This window comes from Pempheris klunzingeri, chromosome 17 (genome assembly GCF_042242105.1).
Source record: "Pempheris klunzingeri isolate RE-2024b chromosome 17, fPemKlu1.hap1, whole genome shotgun sequence".
Classification (NCBI taxonomy): domain Eukaryota; kingdom Metazoa; phylum Chordata; class Actinopteri; order Acropomatiformes; family Pempheridae; genus Pempheris; species Pempheris klunzingeri.
This window is the reverse complement of record NC_092028.1, coordinates 2,598,718-2,621,602: the sequence shown is the minus strand read 5'-3', so window position 1 is coordinate 2,621,602 and position 22,885 is coordinate 2,598,718. Positions and strand designations below refer to the sequence as shown.

The 22,885-nt window shown below is 41.4% G+C and overlaps 1 protein-coding gene across 1 annotated transcript in view; it reads left to right on the top strand.

The window, feature by feature from the left end:
- Nucleotides 1-9,299, top strand: part of grin2ca (glutamate receptor, ionotropic, N-methyl D-aspartate 2Ca) — a 51,817-nt gene extending 42,518 nt beyond the window's left edge. The window contains exons 8-12 of the mRNA XM_070848008.1: nt 566-795; nt 3,281-3,441; nt 3,558-3,745; nt 5,020-5,252; nt 7,680-9,299. Coding sequence (XP_070704109.1) covers nt 566-795; nt 3,281-3,441; nt 3,558-3,745; nt 5,020-5,252; nt 7,680-9,299 — 2,432 coding nt within the window. The remainder of the gene's footprint in view (nt 1-565; nt 796-3,280; nt 3,442-3,557; nt 3,746-5,019; nt 5,253-7,679) is intronic.
- Nucleotides 9,300-22,885: the final 13,586 nt, after the last annotated feature.

The following is a 22,885-nucleotide window of genomic DNA, read 5'->3' as shown; positions in this document are numbered from 1 at the left end:
GGTCACCTGCACCTGGATCGAACACTGGACCACATACCCAGGGGAGCTGACTGGCACTGAAAAATACTGGATCTAGCTTTTGTCAAAATTTCAGCAGCTTGATTTATGGACGCAGCAATAACATGGTACTCAGAAAGACACCTAGGTTCAGTCAAAACTCAGTTATGCATGTAAAATAAAATAAAACACACACAAAACAGGCCGAGCATATTTTCACAAACAGATCTGATGTCATTGTAAGGCAAATTGTGTTTTCTTTTTAATACTGGTTTATCTCATTTATTAAAATATCTGATATTCAAATGCTTGAAACATTTATGTATGCTGACAAGGGAACTCTTGCACTGAAACAAATAGCATGGAGGTTACATTTCCAAAAACCTGGATGGCTAAGAATATAAAGTGTGTGACTACTTCCCAATTGAGCACAGTTTACGTCCTGTCTCCCACAGCCATTGTACACTTATAGCCATTGTACACTGATGAGTGTATTTCCTCCAGCATCGTCCACCATGTGCTGTGAGTACTACTGAGAGGTGTCAACTCTTGACTTCATGTTTCCTAGATCCCGGAGGTCCCACCTTCACTATTGGGAAGTCAGTGTGGCTGCTGTGGGGAATCGTCTTCAACAACTCCGTCCCCATTGAGAACCCAAAGGGCACCACCAGTAAGATCATGGTCCTTGTCTGGGCTTTCTTCGCCGTCATCTTCCTGGCTTCCTACACAGCCAACCTGGCAGCCTTCATGATCCAGGAGCAATACATCGACACAGTCTCTGGACTAAGTGACAAAAAGGTACACAGCTCTGTCACTGTCATTGACACTCCTGTGTGTGTTGTCGGGCGTGTTGCAGTGTTTGATGTACAGCTTAGGAAAACACAAAGTGGTCTATTTTGGGTGTGTAAACAGTGTGTGGTAGAGCTATGAAGGCAAATATCCAGAAGTGGCAATGTCACGGCTGGGACTTTTTCCACTTTTCCCACGAAATATAAAAGGGTTCATGGAGTAAGTGGAGAAATTGAATGACATCCCCTGACTCTTTAGATGGTAATGTCTGTGAAAAGCCTATGAAATGTAACACACAAGGGAATTTTCAGGACGGACTGTGATTATAATTTCTGGTATTATCTATGCATATTTGTCTGGCCAGAGGATCTGTTTTATGAGAGTATTGACAAGGAAATCCATGTTAACCCATCAGCACAAGAGACGGTTTGTAGACTGTTTGCTCGCAGGCAACTGATGGGATTAAAGAGACATTTGAGGAAAAGACCAAGCTGTCCACTGCTCATTATGATTCTGGCAAAGTCATTTACAATTCTCATCTCATTATACATTAACTCTGCTATGCGGAGAAAGAAGGACAGCCATTTTGACAGTGAGTCCATAGATTATTGAGCAGCATTCCACAAGGCAGCATGGAGGGAATGGAGGGTTGAAGTGCTGTTTCTCCAGCTGTGCCGAACCCCTCAGGTTAAGTAAATGTAAATGAGGTACTAGATGAAGCCACCGAGAGTGACCTTGTATCAAAGGAGAGAATGATGTAGACAAGCAGAGCAGCACTAAGGACACTGAGCTGTGTTAAGGCAGATGATTACCTCATCCCCACAGAATAGACACTTCACTTAAGAAAAGTCCTTGTGATAGGGCAACACATCATGTTAACTCTGACATCGCCCCAACCTCCTTCAATCCACCACTAATGTCCCACACACTACATCTCTGTCCTATGTGGTACCAAGAAACTGTTTGCAGAAAAATGTCTCAGCAACATGCTGCCCAGATATAGCGAGGTAGCTCAACCTAAGCAGGCTTCATGGACAGACCTACAGTAAGCACTGTCTTCACCAGAAAAACAACTTCATTCACTGTCTAGACAAGCACTTTAAACAACCCATGTTTACATTTTCCTGACAAGAGACATCTTGCAAACAATCACTGTCCCCTCTCAGATGCCAAGGTCACAGTAGCAGGATGCTGTTGTAGCACTTCTAGAGGGGAGGTAGTAGCACGTTTGTACAGTACAAAGTGACACCACAATGTTTGTAGGTTTGTATCCTGTCTTTTTAACTGTGAGTCCATCCCTAACCCTTACCAACTTGTTTTAGTTGCTTAAACCCAACCTTAACCACAGCGGTAGAAGATTTTGAGGGGTAATGATAAAGGGCTAATCTTGTAATTAGGCATGAGCTAATGAGTGGTGAGCTCTGGAGCACATGGTTCTAATTAGAGTTTCAGTCAATGCAACATAAAGCCTGCTTCATAAGAGAAAGGTGTGAGGACTTGTTAGCCATGTGCAATATGTCATAGCACTGTGTTCCTATTACTCTGTAGTGTTGCTCCTTTGTAGTTATTCGTTGTAAATGGTATTTCAGTTTCTGTACATTATTATAACTGCTACTTTCTGTCTATTGTACTGTCTATTATGTGCATGAGCCTACAGTCCTATTTCACATCATGGCACCTCTGAATCTTATCTGAATTGATGGTCTATGGTTGTACAGATTGTACAAGCCCTCAGGATAAACTTGTGATCTGGGGCCAAACATATATATATATATATACTGTATATCTGAACTTGACCTTGCGAGACTGCCAATGGTTTGATATCAGAATGCAAATAAGGTCTGGTTAATTTTCAATTTTACATGTCCTGACATAATCTTGCCCCTTGTCACATACACAAACTTAAGCTCAAATTGTCCCCCAGTACTGTGACCATATTTGCATAAGGTTAATGAAAAAGTGCAATTTTGCCGATTGCATTTCCACCACATCCCACTTCCTGTCTACACAGCTAATTAAATGCATATAGTACTGCCAAAAGCAAGAGGATGAAATAAGAAGTCAGACAAGGAAAGGATGAAGGAATTGTGGACACAGTGTCTGATTGTCGAGTCTTTTGATTGTACAGTTAGATGTGTAAATTAACAGAGCAAGAGGCCGGCTGGATAACTAACACAGAAGCACTTGGGAGGTAGAAAACATAAGAATGCAGAGGTGTTGTATTAGTATGTCAGAGCTTTTTATCTGGGCCTTACAACTAGTGTGGTGCTTCGAAATGACAGAAAAAAGCACTGTAAGTAAACCACAAGACAACCATCAGGATGATGAGACAAACTGAATCTGATTATACACTCATGCCTTGGTCTCTATGGCAATTACGTCCTTTTAGAAAAAAAATTATACATTTCTTTCACATATCTATTCACATGTTGAATCAATTAATATCACAGGTAATGTTTGTCATCATCAACCCTTGTTCTACCCTTCTCAACAGTTTCAAAAGCCACAGGAGCAGTACCCTCCGTTTCGCTTTGGTACAGTCCCAAATGGCAGTACTGAGCGCAACATAAGGAGTAACTACCCCGAGATGCACTCCCACATGGTCAAATACAACCAGAAGGGAGTGGAGGATGCCCTTAACAGCCTCAAAACAGGGTAGGTGTCTGCCAAGGCTAGGAAAAATATATTTACAGCAGAACTGTGAGCCAAAGCGGAGCCAAACGGTTATATAATGGCCATTTGTGTAAAAATCCATTTCTTTACCCTGCTAGGAAACTGGATGCCTTTATCTATGATGCTGCTGTGCTGAATTACATGGCTGGCAAAGATGAGGGCTGCAAGCTGGTGACCATTGGCAGTGGGAAAGTGTTTGCTACCACTGGTTATGGCATTGCCTTGCAGAAGGATTCACGCTGGAAAAGACCCATCGACCTGGCCCTGCTCCAGTTCCTGGCTGATGGTAAAACTCTTCATATATTTTGAATATGAATATTGAATTTCACAGATTATTTCCAGTATTATTTCTATAATAAAAGCACATTTTCCATAAAGCTGAATATGAATAAATGTAAGGAATGAAAGCTGCCATACACATTAAGAAAAACAAGAAGGTAGCAAAGGGAAACTTAATATAGGGTATTTACATGGGGTGTTATTACAGTAAAATCCATCTGAATGAGAGACACGTCATAAACGCATGACAATAAAAACAAGTTTCAAGAGGTGATTTAAAATGTCACACTTGTTCTGCCAACATCAGCTCCTCAGGCAAGCCTCAGGCAACAGCCTTGTCACCTTTGGCAGAAATATGCAATAGATGGTAAGAGGAATGATACAACACTTTGCATAGAACGTCAAACTGAGAGTGCTTTGTTGATGGCCTCTCAGACAGATGGGATTTAGAAAGTAGTGAAACAGACAGAAAACCATTTTATTTTTGGTGATGAAGGGTTGGACAATAGCGGGAAAACACACAAAACTAGACTAAACAAGGGGAAATATTTACTATTCAGATGTATCATTTATCCAATCATTTAATAATTTAGCAGATCAGCTCATGATTAGGTTTATTCTGTGCCATGTTTTATTGTTAAGTCAGTAAAAATGATCTGACCAGTTTTAGTGACAGAGCAACAACACTGGTCCTCAACAATAGTCACTATAAGTAGACATTGTATTGTAAGATTGGATATATGGGCAATAAACAAATGAAACATGTCGTCATTGAAATACGTTCAGTATCAACATTTTTGCAACTTGCCAAATACAAACATTTTCTCATGCTTTTTAATATTTGTGAACTACTAGATAATTTTACTTCTTCAGTCTTCTGATGATTATGTTACAACGACAAAAAAAAATCAAGCCTCAAACTGGTGAAAACCAGTACACATATAACCAGTGGACATATGGTAGCTTTGTTTTAAGGGGCCACAAGTTGGAAAGGATGAGCCTTATACTAGTTTATACTCTTCCTGTGAAAAAGTAACTGCTTTAGACTTAAAAAGAAATAACAAATGATCAGGATCGAATTTGGATTTTCTAAATTACAAACAGATGAATTGTTCCACCTTGTACAGTTGTGTGTGTTATTTCACAGAATTTAATTATCCCATGCAAATGCATTTCATGAGAGGTTGGAGGGCGTTTCATTACTCACTCCACAAGTCCCCAGATAACACTAGTGTTATGCAAATAGGGCTCAAGTTTGTATTCTGTGCTCCACACTCACAGGTGACACACAGAAGCTACAGACCGTCTGGCTCACAGGCATCTGTCGTAATGAGAAGAAGGAGGTGATGAGCAGTAAGCTGGACATAGACAACATGGCGGGGGTTTTCTACATGTTACTTGTGGCCATGGGCCTGAGCCTGCTGGTTTTCGCTTGGGAACATCTGCTCTACTGGAAACTACGACATTCAGTCCGCAAATCAGAGCGCCTGGATTTCCTCCTAGCTATCAGTAGAGTAAGTAGTCCTCACACTGCACACTGCAGAAGATGGTTTATCTTACCACACACATTACTGTGCAAAATGTGACGTTTTAGGCAGGTGTGAAGAAAGTAAGAATGCTTTCAAAAATATAAAATGTAATTGTTTATCAATTTACAAAATGCAATGGGAGTGAACAGAAGAAAAATCTAAATCAAATCAACATGTAATGTGACCACCCTTTGCCCCCCAAAACACCAACTCAGCAGGAAGGTGGTTCATCTTGGAGAACTAACCACAGATCTTCTGTGGATGTAGGTGTCTAACATTCTTCTGTTTCTTCATGTTATCACAAACAGACTCAATGATGGTTAGATCAGGGCTCTCTGTAGGGGCCACACCATCTCTTCCAGGACTCCTTGTCCTTATTTACGCTGAAGATAGTTCCTGATGACATTGGCTGTATGTTTGGGGTCGTTGTCCTGCTGCAGACTAAATTTGGAGCCAATCAGACGCCTCCCTGATGGTATTACATGGTGGATATGCCTGTATCTCTCAGCATTGAGGACACCATTAATCCTGACCAAATCCCCAACTCAATTTGCAGAGATGCAGCCCCAAACTTACAAGGAACCTCCACCAGCTTCACTGTTGCCTGCAGACACTCATTATTGTACCGCTCTCCAGCCCTTCAGTGAACAAACTGACTTCCATGACAGCCAAATATTTCTGATTTTGACTCATCAGTCCAGAGCTCCTGCTGCCATTTTTTTGCACCCCAGTTCCTGTTTTCATGCATAGTTGAGTCGCTTGGCCATGTTTCCATGTCAGAGGTTTGACTTTTTGGCTGTAATTCTTCCATGAAGACCACCTCAGGCCGGACTTCTCCAGACAGTAGATGGTGTATCTGGGTCCCACTGGTTTCTGCTAGTTCTGAGCTGATGGCACTGCTAGACATCTTCCCATTTCAAAGGGAAGTGAGCATAATGTGTCTTTTATCTCCTGCACTAAGTTTCCACAAAGTTGTTGGTCCTCAAAGTTGCCAGTTTCTTTGTGCCTCTTCAAAAGAACTTGAACAGCACATCTGGAAACCTCAGTCTGCTCTGAAATATTTACCTGGGGGAGACCTTGCTGATGCAGTAGAACCACCTTGTGTCTTGCTACTGTGCTCAGTCTGAACATGATGACCTGTGACATGGACCTGTCTTCCACAGCCCCACCTTGGTGGCAGAGTTTGTTCCTCACCCAGTTTTAAGCCTCCAACAGCTGTTTCTGTTTCAGTTAATGACTGTGTTCCAACCTACATATGAAATTGATTATCGTTAGCATCTGTTTAGTAGAATTGGGTTAATCACACACCTGACTATGATCCTACAAATTCCCTGAGTTTGTGCAAGTGTACCTTGAAGAATTTATGCTGTTTTGAAGGCAAAGGGTGGTCACACCAAATATTGATTTGATTTAGATTTTTCTTCTGTTTGCTCACTTTGTATTTTGTAAATCAATGAAAATAAATAAATACATTTTATACATTTTTTTTTAGTTTACAGCATTTCTTCACACCTGGCTAAGACCTTTGCACAGTACTGTATATGTTGTTATCTTCATACAAAATGAAAAAAATGTGTAATTCCATAAACACTTACGTTTGCCATAAATAACAGCTCTTGTTCTGAAATGTTTGTAATTATCAGTGCAGTTGAGGATTAGACGTAGGAGTTTAAAGTTCTGCAGAAAGAAGTTGCAGAGAATTTAATAGACTAGTATGTGACGGCCTTCCAGCATGACAATATGAAGTTGCAAAGCCTGCTGTGTCCTTCTGAGGTATCCTTCAAAACATAGCTTTAGACATATTGGAAATACAGTCAAATCAGTTCACAACCACAATAGTTCAACGGCAACAATAAAAAAGATATTAAAATAAAACGACTTTAATGCAATAAAAGAACTTCATGGATACTTGCTGAAATATTGTGATTGTGATCCCTGAGAAACTGAATTTAAATTGTCCCATTAAAAAAAACTTCATCTGTGTGTTGACGGCAGTCAGAGGTGAGATTAAGTATTCCAAGCAGATACATGATTTGAAAGTAAAATAAAGCTGGTGGGATAAAAATGGAGAAACTAATATGGCAAGTGCATGATCAGTGACTCACTCATTTATATGCCTGAGCTATTTTCAAGATCAAGCTCTGTGCAAACAACAATGCAAACACGGTACTGCGAACGTGAAACTACCAGAAACAACAATAAATCTTTTCCTGCAATGAGTTTTCCATATGATTGTTTTCACCTCATTTGCTCAGTCAGTTAATATAAATTTTATAAGAGTTGACCAAAGTTAATCATGGTGACTGCAGCAAAACATGATTGAAAACCTTTGGGAGTTCAGAGGATTGTTGGTTCATTCTGATATCTGATGAGGCACAAGGATCGTAATTTCCCCCTTTTCTTTCTCTGCAGGGCATCTACAGCTGCTTCAATGGAGTAGAGCAAACTGACCGCAATGGGAGTATGCCAAGTCCGGACGTCACCACCAACTATACACAAGCCAATATGCTAAAGATGCTGCAGACAGCCAAGGACATGGTGTCCTCTGCCAGAGTGGAAAATTCTCTAGACAATGCCACCAAAACAATTGAGAACTGGAGCAGACGAGGAACCGACAACGTGCGGGTTGGCCTGCCACCGAGAGTAACCACAGACATGACCCATGGCCGTCTGCCCTATATCTCCAGCATCACAGACAACCACTCACCATACCCTCAGAGGGCGCTCACACCCACCTTCCCAGTTCATTATGGGGACAGCTCCACCCAGCCCCTCCTTGATAAGCCCCGAGTGGTGACCCGACCTACTCCACTCCGCTACACGCTCCCGACCCGCAACAGTCAGCATGTCTTAGAGAGGACACTGCCAATATCCAGCCTCAGCAGTCCTCATATCGCCATGCGGGACGCTGCTCCCTCTGGTACTTCCAATCCCCACCACAGCAGCAGGCTGTATGTGGAGAACCAGGCCCGGCACCCCACGTCCCCTTTTGTTCCTTACCGGGAGTTCCAGGTACCCGATATCTACGTGGAGCACAAAGCACCGCTAAGGAGGAAGTTTAGCTACCCCCCTGACTGTGTGAGCCGGAGGAGGAGGTCCCATAGTTATGTGTTTGATGCTGCAGACCCCAGAGTAAGAGGTGACTACGATGAGCCTCGATCCTGCCTTGCTGAGTTGAGGGCCAATCACCTCCTGAACAACCACGCCCCTGTTGCTGCTGCCATGGCCTGCAATGCAGGACACTACCCAGGTGGTAGCACCAGCTGCAACTCCTGTATGAAGTCCTACCTGGAGCCTGAAATGGATGACATACCACTCCTGGGAAAGGACAAACTCAACCGCCGCGCCTCATTCCTCAAAGCTACATGGGGCAACGATAGGATCCATCAGGTAGATGAAACCAAGCCCTCCACATCCACATCTCAGTCCACCCGTGTAGACATGCCTGACCTTTTTCCACGGGTGGTAGTGGCCAACCCTAAGCCCCACAAGCTATATGGCAGTCTGGGCCACAACCTGTCATGCTACCCCTTGACTGCTGAGCCTGCCTACTTAGACCCAGCCCACATGGGCTCCTATCCCTACAAGCAAAAGCTCAAGTACTCTGAATCCACCCGGCTGCCCTCTTACAGGGAAGCAATCCTGCAGAATGCCGCTGCCCTGCGCCGCTCCTCCTCCACAGTGGTGCACAGACACTACTCCACCTACCTGAACTCGTACACAGACTTACCAGTGTATGTGGGGCCACTGGCCCAGGGACCATCCCAGTTCTACGACAGTTCAAAGGACATGTGCCACCTGTTTCCCTGTACGAGCCACTGCCCAGATAATGCAGCAATGTTGCCTCGTATGAGTGACAGGCAGGTGGTTTATCACAACAATATGTTTGGGCCCTATGATGGCACAGGAAAGAGAGAAGACCCAGGCCCTGGGAACAGAGAGCGGAGGCAGGTGTTAGTGGCACGCAGAGTCAACAGTCCCTATGTGCCAAAGCCCTGGGGCAGAGTATCCAGCCTGGAGTCTGAGGTCTGAGACCCCATCCTTACTGGACCTCCACTTGGCTCTCAAGCTGGGCCCCTCGGAGAAGAGACATGCCTGGGGGTTCTCTCCTCAGCCTCTGGTTAAAGCAAAAATTAAACTCTACACCAATAGTGTATTTGAGAGTGTTGACTCTCAATTATCAGTGCAATAATATCTTGGGCAGCGATATGTAATGGTGAAGACACTGACAAGCAAATTACTGCTGGGACTTTGTAAACCAAACTTAGAATAATAATAAAAGAAAAGGCAATGTTGAAAAGTATTTAATACATAAGAATTTAACCTGTTGATTGTTATTTAAAGGATTTTTAAAAGCTGTGTTGCTATGTGAAAGAATTCTGGGAGACAATATACTGTAGCCTCTCGATCTGATTACAACTTGAGATAATTCTTTTTCTCATTTTTTTCAAAATCATTTCAATACCAACCACTTGAATTGAGAGAAAAATGATTAGGATCAGTTTGTGATCAAAGCACTGACATATCTTTCTGTGAATTTTCTAAGTACACGACCTTGGTTGCGCAGTTGCTCTGAAGCTCTCTGCTCCATTGGTCATTATTGTAATTTGACTGGGATTTTAAAAAGGGAAAACCATGACAAGTATCACATGTATTTCCACTGTTACAGTACCCTTTAATAAAGAACAAGGTCATCTCAAGGGCCTTTTGGAATCTTCTGTCAACTCAATTTGTATTTTAAACATGCTCTTACAACGTTCACTGATATAATGAATGTGACTCTCTTCTCTCTAATGTACAGTGTATTGTTTCAATCTGCCAACTCACTGAGTTCAGATGATTATGTGAATACAGTATATGATCAAGGTTGACATTGACTATGTAGATTCTTACCCTGGGCACTATGTGCTCCAACAAAGTGCCTCCAGCCATTAAAAGGAATAGTCTACAGTGAGCTGAGATAGATAAAACTGAACCCACCAATTCACTTGGCATGCAGCAGAAGGCTAGTATATGTAAGAATTATTGATTTGTGCATTTTTAAAAAAACACAAAAACACATCAGACTGTTTTTATGAAACATTAGGTAGTTCTGATAAGCAGCAGATGATCATCAGTATTTAGCTATTAGCTTCAGATTGGCTATGAGCATGGCTAAATGGAGCAGCAGCTTAAACCATTAAATGGAAGCTCAGCAGTTTAGTTGCAATTATGATATGATGAACAGTAAATCAAGCTGTCACATAAACATAATCATTTGACTTTGAACATTCCTCCAATGTTGTAGTGTTAGGGTGAAAAAATGTGAATGCGACTACCTTAGCTATAAGAGTGTCGAAGGAAGCCAAAATAATTCTGTAAATGAGTCATTGTCCAAGCCAATAATCATATTTCCATCCCTAAAGTGAGAATACAAGACAGCCTCAGCCATAACACTGAACACAGTGAGCTAAACAACAGAATAAATCGAGCAGATAACACTCATAATACTGAACATCAGTGCATGTATTGCATCCATATTCCAAATAAAAGCATCACAGTGTGCCTGCCAAACAAGCAAAAGAAAATGACTGCAAGTTAGCCACAAGACAATTACTTCACAATTAATACCAAATACCACAAATATTGCACATGCACAACAGCAGCATAAGAGCTCCAACTGACAGCCAGCGAACACCAGATAATCAACCTAAAGTAGATCTGCACAGAGCAACAAAATCAACCAGCAGCAGCATTTCTGAACAACAGCGTCAAGACATAAACCCACTGTATGCATGTGCAAGAAATAACACCTTGTTGAAGTGGGTCAGTGATGAGTGTCAGCTATGAGTCAACCACACAGTTCAAAACTTCACAGACAAGAAAATTCAGAGTCAAAATGGCATTATTATGAACTGTAGATATTGTCCCAGTATAACAGCTAATTATTATGTGGCTCTGTGCAAGACAGCACAGATGTATACGTTCTTAGAGCCAACACAGAGTATTACCCTGAGCCTCAGGGCTGATTACAAAGCAGCAACAACTGGAGGAGTGTATAATGCAAAGCCAATCCAGCCCATAACACTCACTACTTAGACATCTTTAGTCATAATTGATCACAGTAAAAATCAAAAGCATGAAAGCACCATAATACGTATGCCAAACCACAGCCAGAATAAAATTCACAACAACAACAACAACAAATTGATTCAGAGCTGGTCCCACTGCAAGTCTGTACACACATTAACAGCAGCATCAGAGCAGGAAGCAGCACAAGAGCAACGAAAACAACCAGCAGTCTCAGCAGCCACGTTCACACACGCATCAACATCGACTGAACAGAGCCAAGAATGTGTCCCGATTCCATACCACATGTTAGCTGTAGAATGAATACACTCTATACCAACATTTACGGTGTACTGTTTTGTGTAGAAGAAACACCCTCTACCATTTAGCCTTCACCAGAGGAAATGATACCATATGTGTGACATCGACTTCTAAAGATCAAATACTGGAGCTTACTATCTGAATTTTGTATGCTTTGTATGAAACAATATTGTTCATTAACACCACATTCAAACATCAAGCGGCTTTTGGTTTTGAAAAATACTTAATTTTGTTGTGTACAGTGTGTATGGAATTGGAACACAGTCATTTAATCCCAATTATCGTGTTAGCACAAGCAGCAAACACTCACCTTGCTGAGGGGGATCAGTGATCGTCAACATCGTCAGTTGCTGTCGCTTCTTGCTTCAATGCTACATGGACAGGAAATGATATGGATAGTCATTAGTTGCCCAACATTATAGACAATAATCATTGTTGAAGCTACCCTACAATAGTACCATTAGCTTTGGGATTTGCTACAGTGAAGAGGAAAAACACAACCTGGAGTGCAATGCAATACAAACCTGGGGAACAACATTCACAAATATCAGCATTTATATTTCATCACTGCTCAAACAGCATGAAAGCATCATAATGCATGTGCCAAATAACAACTCAAAAACAGAAATAATCTAAGCCACAACAATGCATGCAGTCACTATTTACTCCACTACAAGTGCTGCACATAGATCTAAAACAGCAGCATTAGAGCAAATATAAGCAGCCAGCAGTGTAGGCCGCCACATTTCCAAACATGACAACAAAAGCTGAACAGAGGCAACCATAACTTAACAGCATGAATGTTAGCACAGGCAGTAGACACTTACCTCACTAGTTAGTAAACTAGTAAAACTGTCCCTGACAGTTAACGTTGGGAAGAACCAGTGAAGTTCCAAAGCACAAAGAAAGGACACTCCAGTTCCAGGTTGATAGCCAACAGCTGATTAAAGAGAGCACATCCCACAGCACCTGTATTACTCCAAACAGCTGTGGGGAAGCAACATGATGTGACTGTTAAAAGACTAATACCAAATGAGCAACATGTTCATTTACTAAAATCATGGGTGGAGAATTTAAGACTATTTAAGACTTAAATGGTTCTTACCCAGAAAGAGAAAACCCTTAAAACAGGCTGTTTTTCTGAGCATGAAAAGTTTTAAGACTTTTTAGAGATACATGGTTCTCACAGGACACAGACGCTACAAGCATGTGATGATCTCATAAACCATGATGCACTGCTGGAGATTAAACTGCCCAAAAGTAAATAAAGTAGCAGTAAAATGCAAAATATACATTAATGTAGGAGTAATATTAATCCAGAAACATCAGATATTAAAGGAATACACTGACAGCAGTATGAATACTTTTGATACTTGCTGATAATATTAACACACTTTTACTGTTAAATATGGTTTTGAATACAGGACTCTTACTTGTAGTGGTAGTGCTACCACTGCACATCATACATCAGTCATGTGCATGTGTATGGTAGGCCATTTTAAGCCATTTAATTCTCTAATATTTAATATACTGCATATATATTGCAGGTATATGTCCTAGGACAACTGACGTGACTATTACCATTCATGTGTATTTGTCAGATAACCACAACGTTACTTTTGATGACCATAATCTGAAAAAGAATTCTTACTATGAAAAAACTCCCATTTCAGATATCTACAATCTAATTGTTATTAGTCAGAAGTTGATTCTTGTCTCTTTGGATATCCAGAACTGCGGTCTTACCAGTAAAAACACATTTTTCATCTGCACTTGTTGATAAGTGAAACTGCATTTTTTTCCAGCCATAATGCCAATGTGATATCCATAATGACATTTTTACAGGTCACAATGTATTTTGGATATTTAAAATGACATTCTGGATATCTGAAATTAGAAGGCCAAACATTTGGACTGCAGACATTTTCTGAAACTGAAAGCTCACAAAACTCATGTCATCCACGTTGATATGTGAAATGGTGACAGAGGAAAGAAAGAACTGAATCAGGGCCATCACATGTTAGTAACCAGGACTTTTTGGCTCCAACCAGCAGTTATTATTCTGACGAAAACTGAATTAAAGAAATAAGGTTTCTCACAGCTGAAACAAACAGAGAATCATGTTGAGGAAAACTTCACCACGGAGGTCTAATGAACCCCGAGGAGCTCATTTCTCATCAAGACGAAAGAAAACACCATTTTACCGTAAACGGAGCTTATCCAACCTGCCCAGGTGAGCCTGCCGACCGGAAGGGGGAGGGGGAGGGCCGGCAGGGGGCGCTCGGGCTAACGACGGGGAAACTAATAATCAGAGCTCAAACAAATTAACCCTAAATAAGATCATCCATCCATTGTCTATACCGCTTATCCGTCAGGGTCGCGGGGGAGCTGGAGCCAATCCCTGCTCACTCTGGGCGACATAAATAAGATAATGTGATGATCAAATACCCAAATGGATGTACCTGTGATAGTGACAAATGGAATCATCAGCCTGCTACACATCATATGATAATAAAGATATGGGGGGATTTTAAAATGCATTATGTATGAGTAACTTATTTAGTCTTTGCTTCCTGGTTCTGTGCTCAGGGCTATGATCAGATAAGTATTCATATCCTTTGCTTGAGTTAAAGTACTAATACCACAGTGTGAAAATACTTCAAACAAAAACACAAACGACTGCAAGTCAAGGAGCATAAATATAACACAGTAATATTGACAACACAGAATATGAAGAAATATAACAAGAAATGTTAAACATATGCACAAAATATTCATTTTTAATTAAAAAGCGGTGCGGTTGTGGAGGAATGTGCTAAATATTCACCAGAGAGTATGCAAAGGTTAACAGTACAGAGAATATGATTATTGTACAGACATCAAAAGATGCACATGAATGTAAGGCAGTGAGTCTGATGAGGAGGCACGTTAATGTGATGCAAAAGTAGCTAAGTATTATCGCTTGAGTGTCATTGTGCAGTAAAACGGTTCTGGTCAGTGTTTTCTATTATTAATTATTTGTTTCTGTTATAATATTACTGCTGAATTCATTGTCGTGCTGCATTTTACTGCTGATGTTAAAGATTCTGTTGATTTTAACTACTTCGTATACCGTTGGGTTGTTTAATCAGCACTAATGCATCATGGTCTGTAAGGAACACAAAGAAACATTAACAGTTCATTTCACTGGGCAGGAAGGTGATGACAAATAGTAATCTGAAAAGTAACTAAGCTTGTCCCTTGTAGGGGGTAAAAAGCATAATGTGCACCTCTGAGATGTAATGGAGTAAAAGCACAAAGCATAAAGTTGCATAAAATAGAAATACTCAAGTAAGATAGGCCTTCAAGTATCTTGAATTGACAAATGTGACAAAACCACATATATCCTGTGGCTGTATCAGTCCACTAAAATGGAAATACTTTAGACATCCTTTTCCCAAACCGAGATCTCATCTAGAATCTAAAATAGGGTTATGTGGGTTTTCACAATGCTTGGCTGTACAGCAAGTTTGTACTGACCGGCCCGCGGGTGGGTCAGTGAGGTTGAGCACGTTAATACATTCACTCATTAGGCTTCCTCCTTTTCTTTTGTGCAGTTTGACTCTCTGGAAAACACACTCTGAATCCATGAAAATAAATAAAAGTTTACTTTCACTCTGACATTGTTTCCATGAGACAAATGTTAACACCAACTGCTGAGTGGGGCTGAGAGCCAAACTAAATTCTAAATCCTTAAAAATCACACAGTTGTGGGGGACAAATCCAAACATAGCAGCCTTTAACTATTCTGTCACAGCAATTATTCATCTTGTGATGTTTGTAATGTTTCAGCTCACAGTACTTGATTCAACAAAACTCCTACTTAAACTCACGCACTTAAAAGAAAGAGCAGAGCTCACCAGCCCCAAACAGCCTGAATGTGAAAAGTTCTCTATAGCAAAACCACACCTGCATTAATGTTATCAGTGATCCATGCAGCTGTGAAACTCATGTTCCTGCTCCTCACGCCTTGGGCTCCTGTGTGTTCTGAGGTTGGCCCAGAGACAAACAGGGATATAATGGTGCAGCGATGAGGCATTTATGTATTCTGCACTCCTCTCTGAGACCTGCAGAATTGATGGGAGGGCTGGCTGATGGCAGAGCAGATGATGAATGATTCTACACATGAAGATAAAATATCACCAGCCATTTGCGATGTCCAAAATATCCACAGCCACACACATACTGTTGTGGTACTGGACTCCATACTGCTGGGCATATTAAGGCCATTTAAAAACCATAACCCTCTGGGAGCCTTGGCACCTCACTGGAAAATAAAACTATTAACCTTGATTACTTATTCCACATTAGCAGCCAAAAAGCTGCCCTCAGGGACAATATATTCTTGTGATATTCATAAGTACTGCCATTTTCTCAACATACAATACATGACAGTCACATAATTTAACTAGAGGTGCAGCTGACTTGTCAAATGCAGAAATGATAAGAAGTCCTGCAGCATTAGGAATGCTCTGATAATGATATAGACTATGGGGTGCTCAGACAAGACAACCCAGTTGGTCCAGGATTATCCAGGTTGCAAGCTGGGTATCTGAGTCCTGACAAATATCTGTAAGACTGAAATGTCCCTGGTTGCAACATTGACTACCAATTTGTTCCAGTTTTCACCACATATGCTTGTTGTCAGCACGTACATAGACATTTATCATGTTCCGTCCCAGCACTGCTTGGTCTGCATGTGTGTCTGTCTGTGAGTCTTGAGTCCTGTCTATGACAGAACCTGACAATATGCTAACGATTAGCTGGTTAGCTCAAAGAGGCTAAACTCCTTCCTTTTTTTAAGAACCCAACGAAAATGTTGAATTCATGGTGTCCATGTACCCAATCCCAATAAAACATGTAGGGCGTGTGCATAAGGACATACATGTGCACGTTTGTGAACGTAGGTCAAAGATTGAAGCTTACACGTAGCCAGACAACACGGGGTACATGGGCACAGTGTTTACTGTTGGAACTTTTTATTCAGTCTCTGGATTCTCAGTGGTGCTCTATTGGGTCTCCTCCAATTCCAATGATGCAAAAAATACCAAGACTCCACATTTTATAGACGTGAAAATGACACATGACCTTTCACCTGTCAGCGATGGTGCAAAGTAATGATAATCCATAATGAGTGAATGATTAAACGGGGATGAGTCAGATGCTCAGATGTTTCCTGATTGCTTTAATTATATAGAATGACAAACGTTCAAGGCCAAACTGGCTCTTCCTCAGGTATAGAAAGAAATACTTGAATGAAAACTATTCCTTATTAAAGACAAACTAGTGATGACTGTGTTCCTCTCATCTCTGGCATGAAACAATCAGAGGAGACACATCTTATAGGTAACTGGAGGTTACGGGTTCTTTATTGTTACTGCTGTTTCTGAACATTTGTTAGTAATTGTGTCTGCAGCATCTCTGCTAGTCCTACAACATGGATGCTATCATGGCCAACTGGATACTAGACTACGTAGATATCCATGTAATATGTTTCCTGAGTAACCATCCATCCTTTCTTTTCTACGGAAAAGATGACTTTTGCTAGAATTTGAAGGTCGATGCTGGGTTAAATGCTCTGTCGCTCCATCTCAGTATGGTGCACTTATTAACTGAAGCTTCTCACTGATATCACTGGGCACTTTTCACAGAAGCCCAGCATCATATAGAAACGTGCCTCCTTATTGGACAAAGAGAGATTAATACGAAAAGCACTTAATAAGTGTGAGAACAGACTCGCAGCTGAATAGACTAATTTCTGGAACCCTAAAGTAAATCTCTGTAGATGGATATATGAACTGTTTCAGCATGCTCACTGACCGGACCAATCTTCATTCATTTCACACAATAATTAATGAGTAATTCTGTGATCTGTGTGCTTTGTAACGTGACATTTTCATTCCCACTCACTCCTCTTTGAAATGTATGAATTCAAAGAAGATGGGCATACAAAGATGAGCCATGCAATTCATCTCTAATTTTACTACATAAATACTGGACAAGATTATATCCAGCATCAGGGAATAATGTATGAATATGATTTCACTCTTGATTCCCTCAGCATATTGAAAATATTGAAATTAGACAAAGTCAGAGCTGCTGTTGTGCATCTGTTGTCAGTAAGTTAGCTACAAGCCTCAGGCACTCACTTTAGGAGGTGTCAAAAGAGAACTTTTTAAAGTCTAACATCCCATTGAATTAACAATTTATCTTGCTGCCACCCTGAAACTGTTATGTTTCTTATTTGCTGAAATGTACCACAAAAAAAAAACAATGTTTGCTAGGGATGGCAAACACAGCAGAACACACCACATACTTTGACGACTAACACACAGGTCACACAGAACAATGTCAAGCCCTGTTGTAAAGAGCATGCCTGCTGGGGATTGGAACTGAGCTGGCCCTGAAGCTCACAGATGGGCTCAGCTGATATCTGGAAAGAGAGTCGTATGAGAGAAACTCTCTACAGCAGGATGAGCTGTGCTTGCTGCAGGATGGGCACAGAGCAGAGTGCAGAGAGGATGTGATCCAAAGCCCAGCAGCCACAGAGCCAGCTTGTGCCGGTTGGTCATGTTTTCCACTCCATTTCAATACGGCACCCTGGGTCCCACCCAGGCTCAGGGCCTGCTGGTACCAAGCAGGACCACAACAACGTAGCTCTGCATAACGTGATGCAGGTGAAGATGCAGTGGAAATGTATGTGTCTAAAGCACTGAACCGGGTAAGGGCCAGTGGAAACACGCCATAATATGTTTACATCACCAGCATGTGCCAGGTAGCAGGAAAGTGCTCCTCTGAATCTCCACCCACACACTTTAGATTTTTTTTTCAGAAATTCAAAAAAGTCTGGTGTTTTGCTCCTTGATGGCTTTTTCCCAGCTGGAATAACAACAGAGATACAGTTGTCACATTTCTGTGCCAGGCCCAGAAAAATGGCCAGAAAACTGGCAACAAGTGTGGATGAGAACAACACAGCTATGCAGGTTGTTAGTCAGTTAACTGCTCGGGGGAACTGCTACCACAGCTTTAATGCTGACTGAAAATTACAACAGCAGGATGGATAAACAGACTCAGACACAGAAAACGACAGTTTCATTCAATCATTCCAAACCTGGTTGCCTTGTCTGAATGCACACATTCAGCAATGCTAAAGTCTTCCTGCCAAGATTGTGGTATGATATTAATGTATTGTTCAGTTCAGGGAAATGTAAGATATACAGAATAAGCTTTTTGTCCATTACAGTGCACTTTCAGGTTTACAGCGGCACAAAGCAATTCTCTTGTCAATTCCACTTGTCATGTGTAGAGGTAGTAACATGAGTAAGACACACCAGTGGCACAGGTGTGTAGAAAGTGGATGAAGTGAGTGGAAGTTTTGTAGTTCAGCAGACAGATGAGAGAAGTTATGTGAGAGTTCAATGTGTACCATAAGGTTTAGCTTCTGGTGAAAAACCCAGTGTGTTTCTCTGGACATTAGCCCGTTCATACAGCGTATCTCAGAAAAGATTCACTCCAGCTGCTTCAGTTCTACTCTGTTTCTACTTCTACCTCTACTTTACCCTTCATTTCTTCTCTCCCAGGCCCCTCTGCTTAACCCACAGACAATGTGTTAGTGATGTGTTTAATCAAAGCACCTGGTTGGGTTGGATTTGGCAGATAGCCAGGCTTCACACACACACACACACACACACACACACACACACACACACACACACACACACACACACACACACTAACACTGACCCGTTGAGCCCTTCTCATTAGCTCAGTCATGATGTGTGGACCCAGGCTGACCAGCTGAGCAGGTTTCTGCAGAGACTGAGGCCTGCTGTTTGTTTGATGAATCCTTGAACTCCCCTTCCACTGCAGGGATGACAGCTCTGCGGAGAGAAACGTAAAGCCACGGGGTGTGGGGCGTGGGGGTTGGACAAAATAACGTAAACGGCACATGAAAAAGATTCTGAACTTTTATCTAACTAAACCACAGATACAAAGGCAGCAATGCAGAGCAGGCGAATGTGTCACCTTTAGAAGATGTCTGATAATCAGCACCTTTATTATGTGAGTTTTCAAAGCAAACTGATGCAACTGAGATCCAAAGAGCAAACAGTTGTGCTGCACTGCAGGTGTATAAGTCAACCATGCACTACTTTACACATCCAAACAAATCCAAACTCTGCACCTCACATGTAATGAGCCTCACTCAGGAATTGAGCAATTTTAACCATTTTTGGGAAATTATTCAAGGGAAGGAGGAGGAAAAGGAATCTACAGCCAGATCTCATTAAAAATCAAAAGCTTTACCTACACAGGGTTTTTTTTACTGTATGACACGAAATGTATGTATAAATGGTTTCAGTAGAAGTGAGGCAATAGAGCAATAGAGAGTTCGATGTGTGTGGTCTTTTTGATGAATGAACTGGATCCATTTGAAAACCATGAAATGGTTTGAACAGTCAGATAAAAAGAGAAACGGATTTTTTGAAAATGGAGACTGATTTGGCTTTTCAAATATAAAAGTTAGGCACTTACTTTATTTTACCTCAATTAGGATGAAAAATAGCCTCTTAGAGGGCATTTGTATCTTTCTTCCTCAGTTTTTTAGTGTGTAATTTATTCAAATTGGTGTACATTTATTTTACCTGAAATTCTGTAGATTGTGTGTGTGATGTGCCTGCGTAGGTCCGATTGGTATAATTTAAGCTAATGTGTTTTCCTTTGGCTTTGTGTATGCATCACTGAAAGTGACATTTGTGTCACAGCAATTATTACAAGAGGTATTATTAGGTGTTACCAGGTGCTGAGCACATTTTTCAGGACAGACATTGAAACTTGTCATAGCAAGAAAAGCAGGGCTGCATTCCATTACGAACACTTGTTCCAGGCACCGTGTATTGTGTGTGCGTGCTCACTGGCGTGGCTTACTGCGGCATTTTAATGGTACAAGTCATTAGAGCCAGCTGTGCCTCTCCTGTTATGATGAAAAATGCCTCTCAACAAGCTTTCGAGGTAGTGAGATCTGTGACACACTCAGTTTTGTCCTTTTTGGCTGAGGAAAGGCAGCACAGAGCACACGTGACTGTACGCCTGAGTATCGTCTCTAATTAAACCTTCACAAAAGCTTTCATTCAGATTTCAAAAATTAAATCAAGAAAGATTCTCAAGGTGTTTTACAATCTGATAACTTTGCAAGGTGAAAAGTGCGACTGTATATGAACAGAAAACACAGTTCTGATGTATGAATGTGCCTTTGCTTCATATATGAGCAGGTCATGAAATAATTACATATCAATCAACATAAATGCCCTTTCATGTCATTCACAAATGGGCAAATGAACCGACTGAGCGAATGAAATCAAGCGCTCTCGATCCTTAGAGGATGGATCCATGAGCCGGGGAGACAGGCTGGGGACTGGCCCCTGGTGGTTCCAGTCTGCTGGCATCCAGCCAGTCCGCCTGGCCCACAGGGCGTCAGCATTACATTGTATTGGCGGGCAGATGCCTTGGCATCTGGACCCAGGGTTACTAAGCAACCATCAGCATGTGCTGACACTGAGAGAAATGCCGGGGGGCCGGCCAGTACACTGGGCCACGAGCCCTCAGTGGAGCAGATTGTTGGCCATGATGGGGCCTGATTTCCATCATCCATTATCCACAGCCTGCAGATAAGTCAGGGTCCCTCAGGGGCCTTCCTCTGAACTGGACTGTCAGAAAAAGATGCTGGGCCACACGTGAGGGTCTGTGGTGCCAGGATAGCAATGGTGCTGGTAACTCTGAAGTTCTAGATCATGTGATCATTTTAAAGAACAACGTCGTTTTTGCTGAAAGTGTTGGTTGTTGAGAGTCAAGTTTTTGAATGACAGACAGTCACAACTGTTGTTGAGCCAGCAAACTGCAGTAGATAACCAAAGAATGCACTGACTGTGCAAATAAATCTTCCAACGCAATCAGGCAAATAGATGAGTCAGACTGCATCTGACAGATTCATAAATCACAGCAAAAATAAAAAAGTACAGAACAACAATTCAACAGGTAACACTGTGTGAGACTGACACCCTCATCTGCTAACTCAGAGTCCATGTCAGAACTTGTGTTGCTGTGTTTGAATGAGGCTTCAGAAATAAAATTCTCCTGATGTTTAACTTTCAAGTGATGACACAGATAAGATCCTCCTGACATATCATGTCCTTGATACTTGCCCTCATGCCTTCGTGTCTTGCTGCCTTAACACCTGACAAGAAAGCTGATGAAGGACATTTCTGAAAAACCTTCAAATTCATTGTTCAACTGCAAAAATTTAAAAACTTTTACAATCAAGGTTAGAGGAAGGTCATAGCACATAAACCTGGGTTTGGCCGAGGTACCGAGCCCCAGTGTCAGATCTTTTTACTGGGAGCTATCAGTTCAATGTGCTGATCTGATGCAGCACCAGTAAAGGCATGCTATAGACTGTCTAAGGTCGGCGACTAAAACATGTGGTTAAGGTTTGTAAAACATTGTGGTTACAGTTTAAAACAAAGCACATATTAAGTGCTGGTCAATGACAAAACACAAACTCCAGTTCCAGCATTAGATTGTAGTGCACTACACAATGATCCACTACCCCTTATGCCTTATGCTCTGCCTCGCTACGGGCACTTCACCTCTTGCACTGGCACTTAACGCTGGCACTGGATGCAAAATGGGAGGTTCTGAATTGCCCAATATGAATGTAATTCCCAGGGATAATGGGCTGCATCTTGCTGATTGCAGGGCTCATCTTATTCATCTGGTGCTGGTTCATCATGCAGTGATTAGAAACCAGTACTTTTAGAATTGCTTTCAAGTTCTTACATTTTGTTTTTAAAGCACTCAGTAATTTAGAATTTCCATATTAGGTCTGCAGCCTCCATCAAGACATTACCATTGCACCTCAAATTCCATTTGTTTTTACTGTAGCTTTTAATGCTCGATGACTCCTGTCCTTGTTCATACATATTGTGTTTTTGTAAAGCACTTTGCAAAATGATGGGACAAATATGAAGCATAAATTATTACCTTATATAAAATGGCTCAATATTTACAAATATTTTTTCCCAGGGGTACAAAATTGTCATAAAAAATTGTCTTTTTGCAGTGGTACTGTATGTGACATGTTTGCCCTTCAAAATGTGATAGCATTCACGACCATATGGCCTCACCGATAAAATCCCAGGCTGGTTAACATTCAC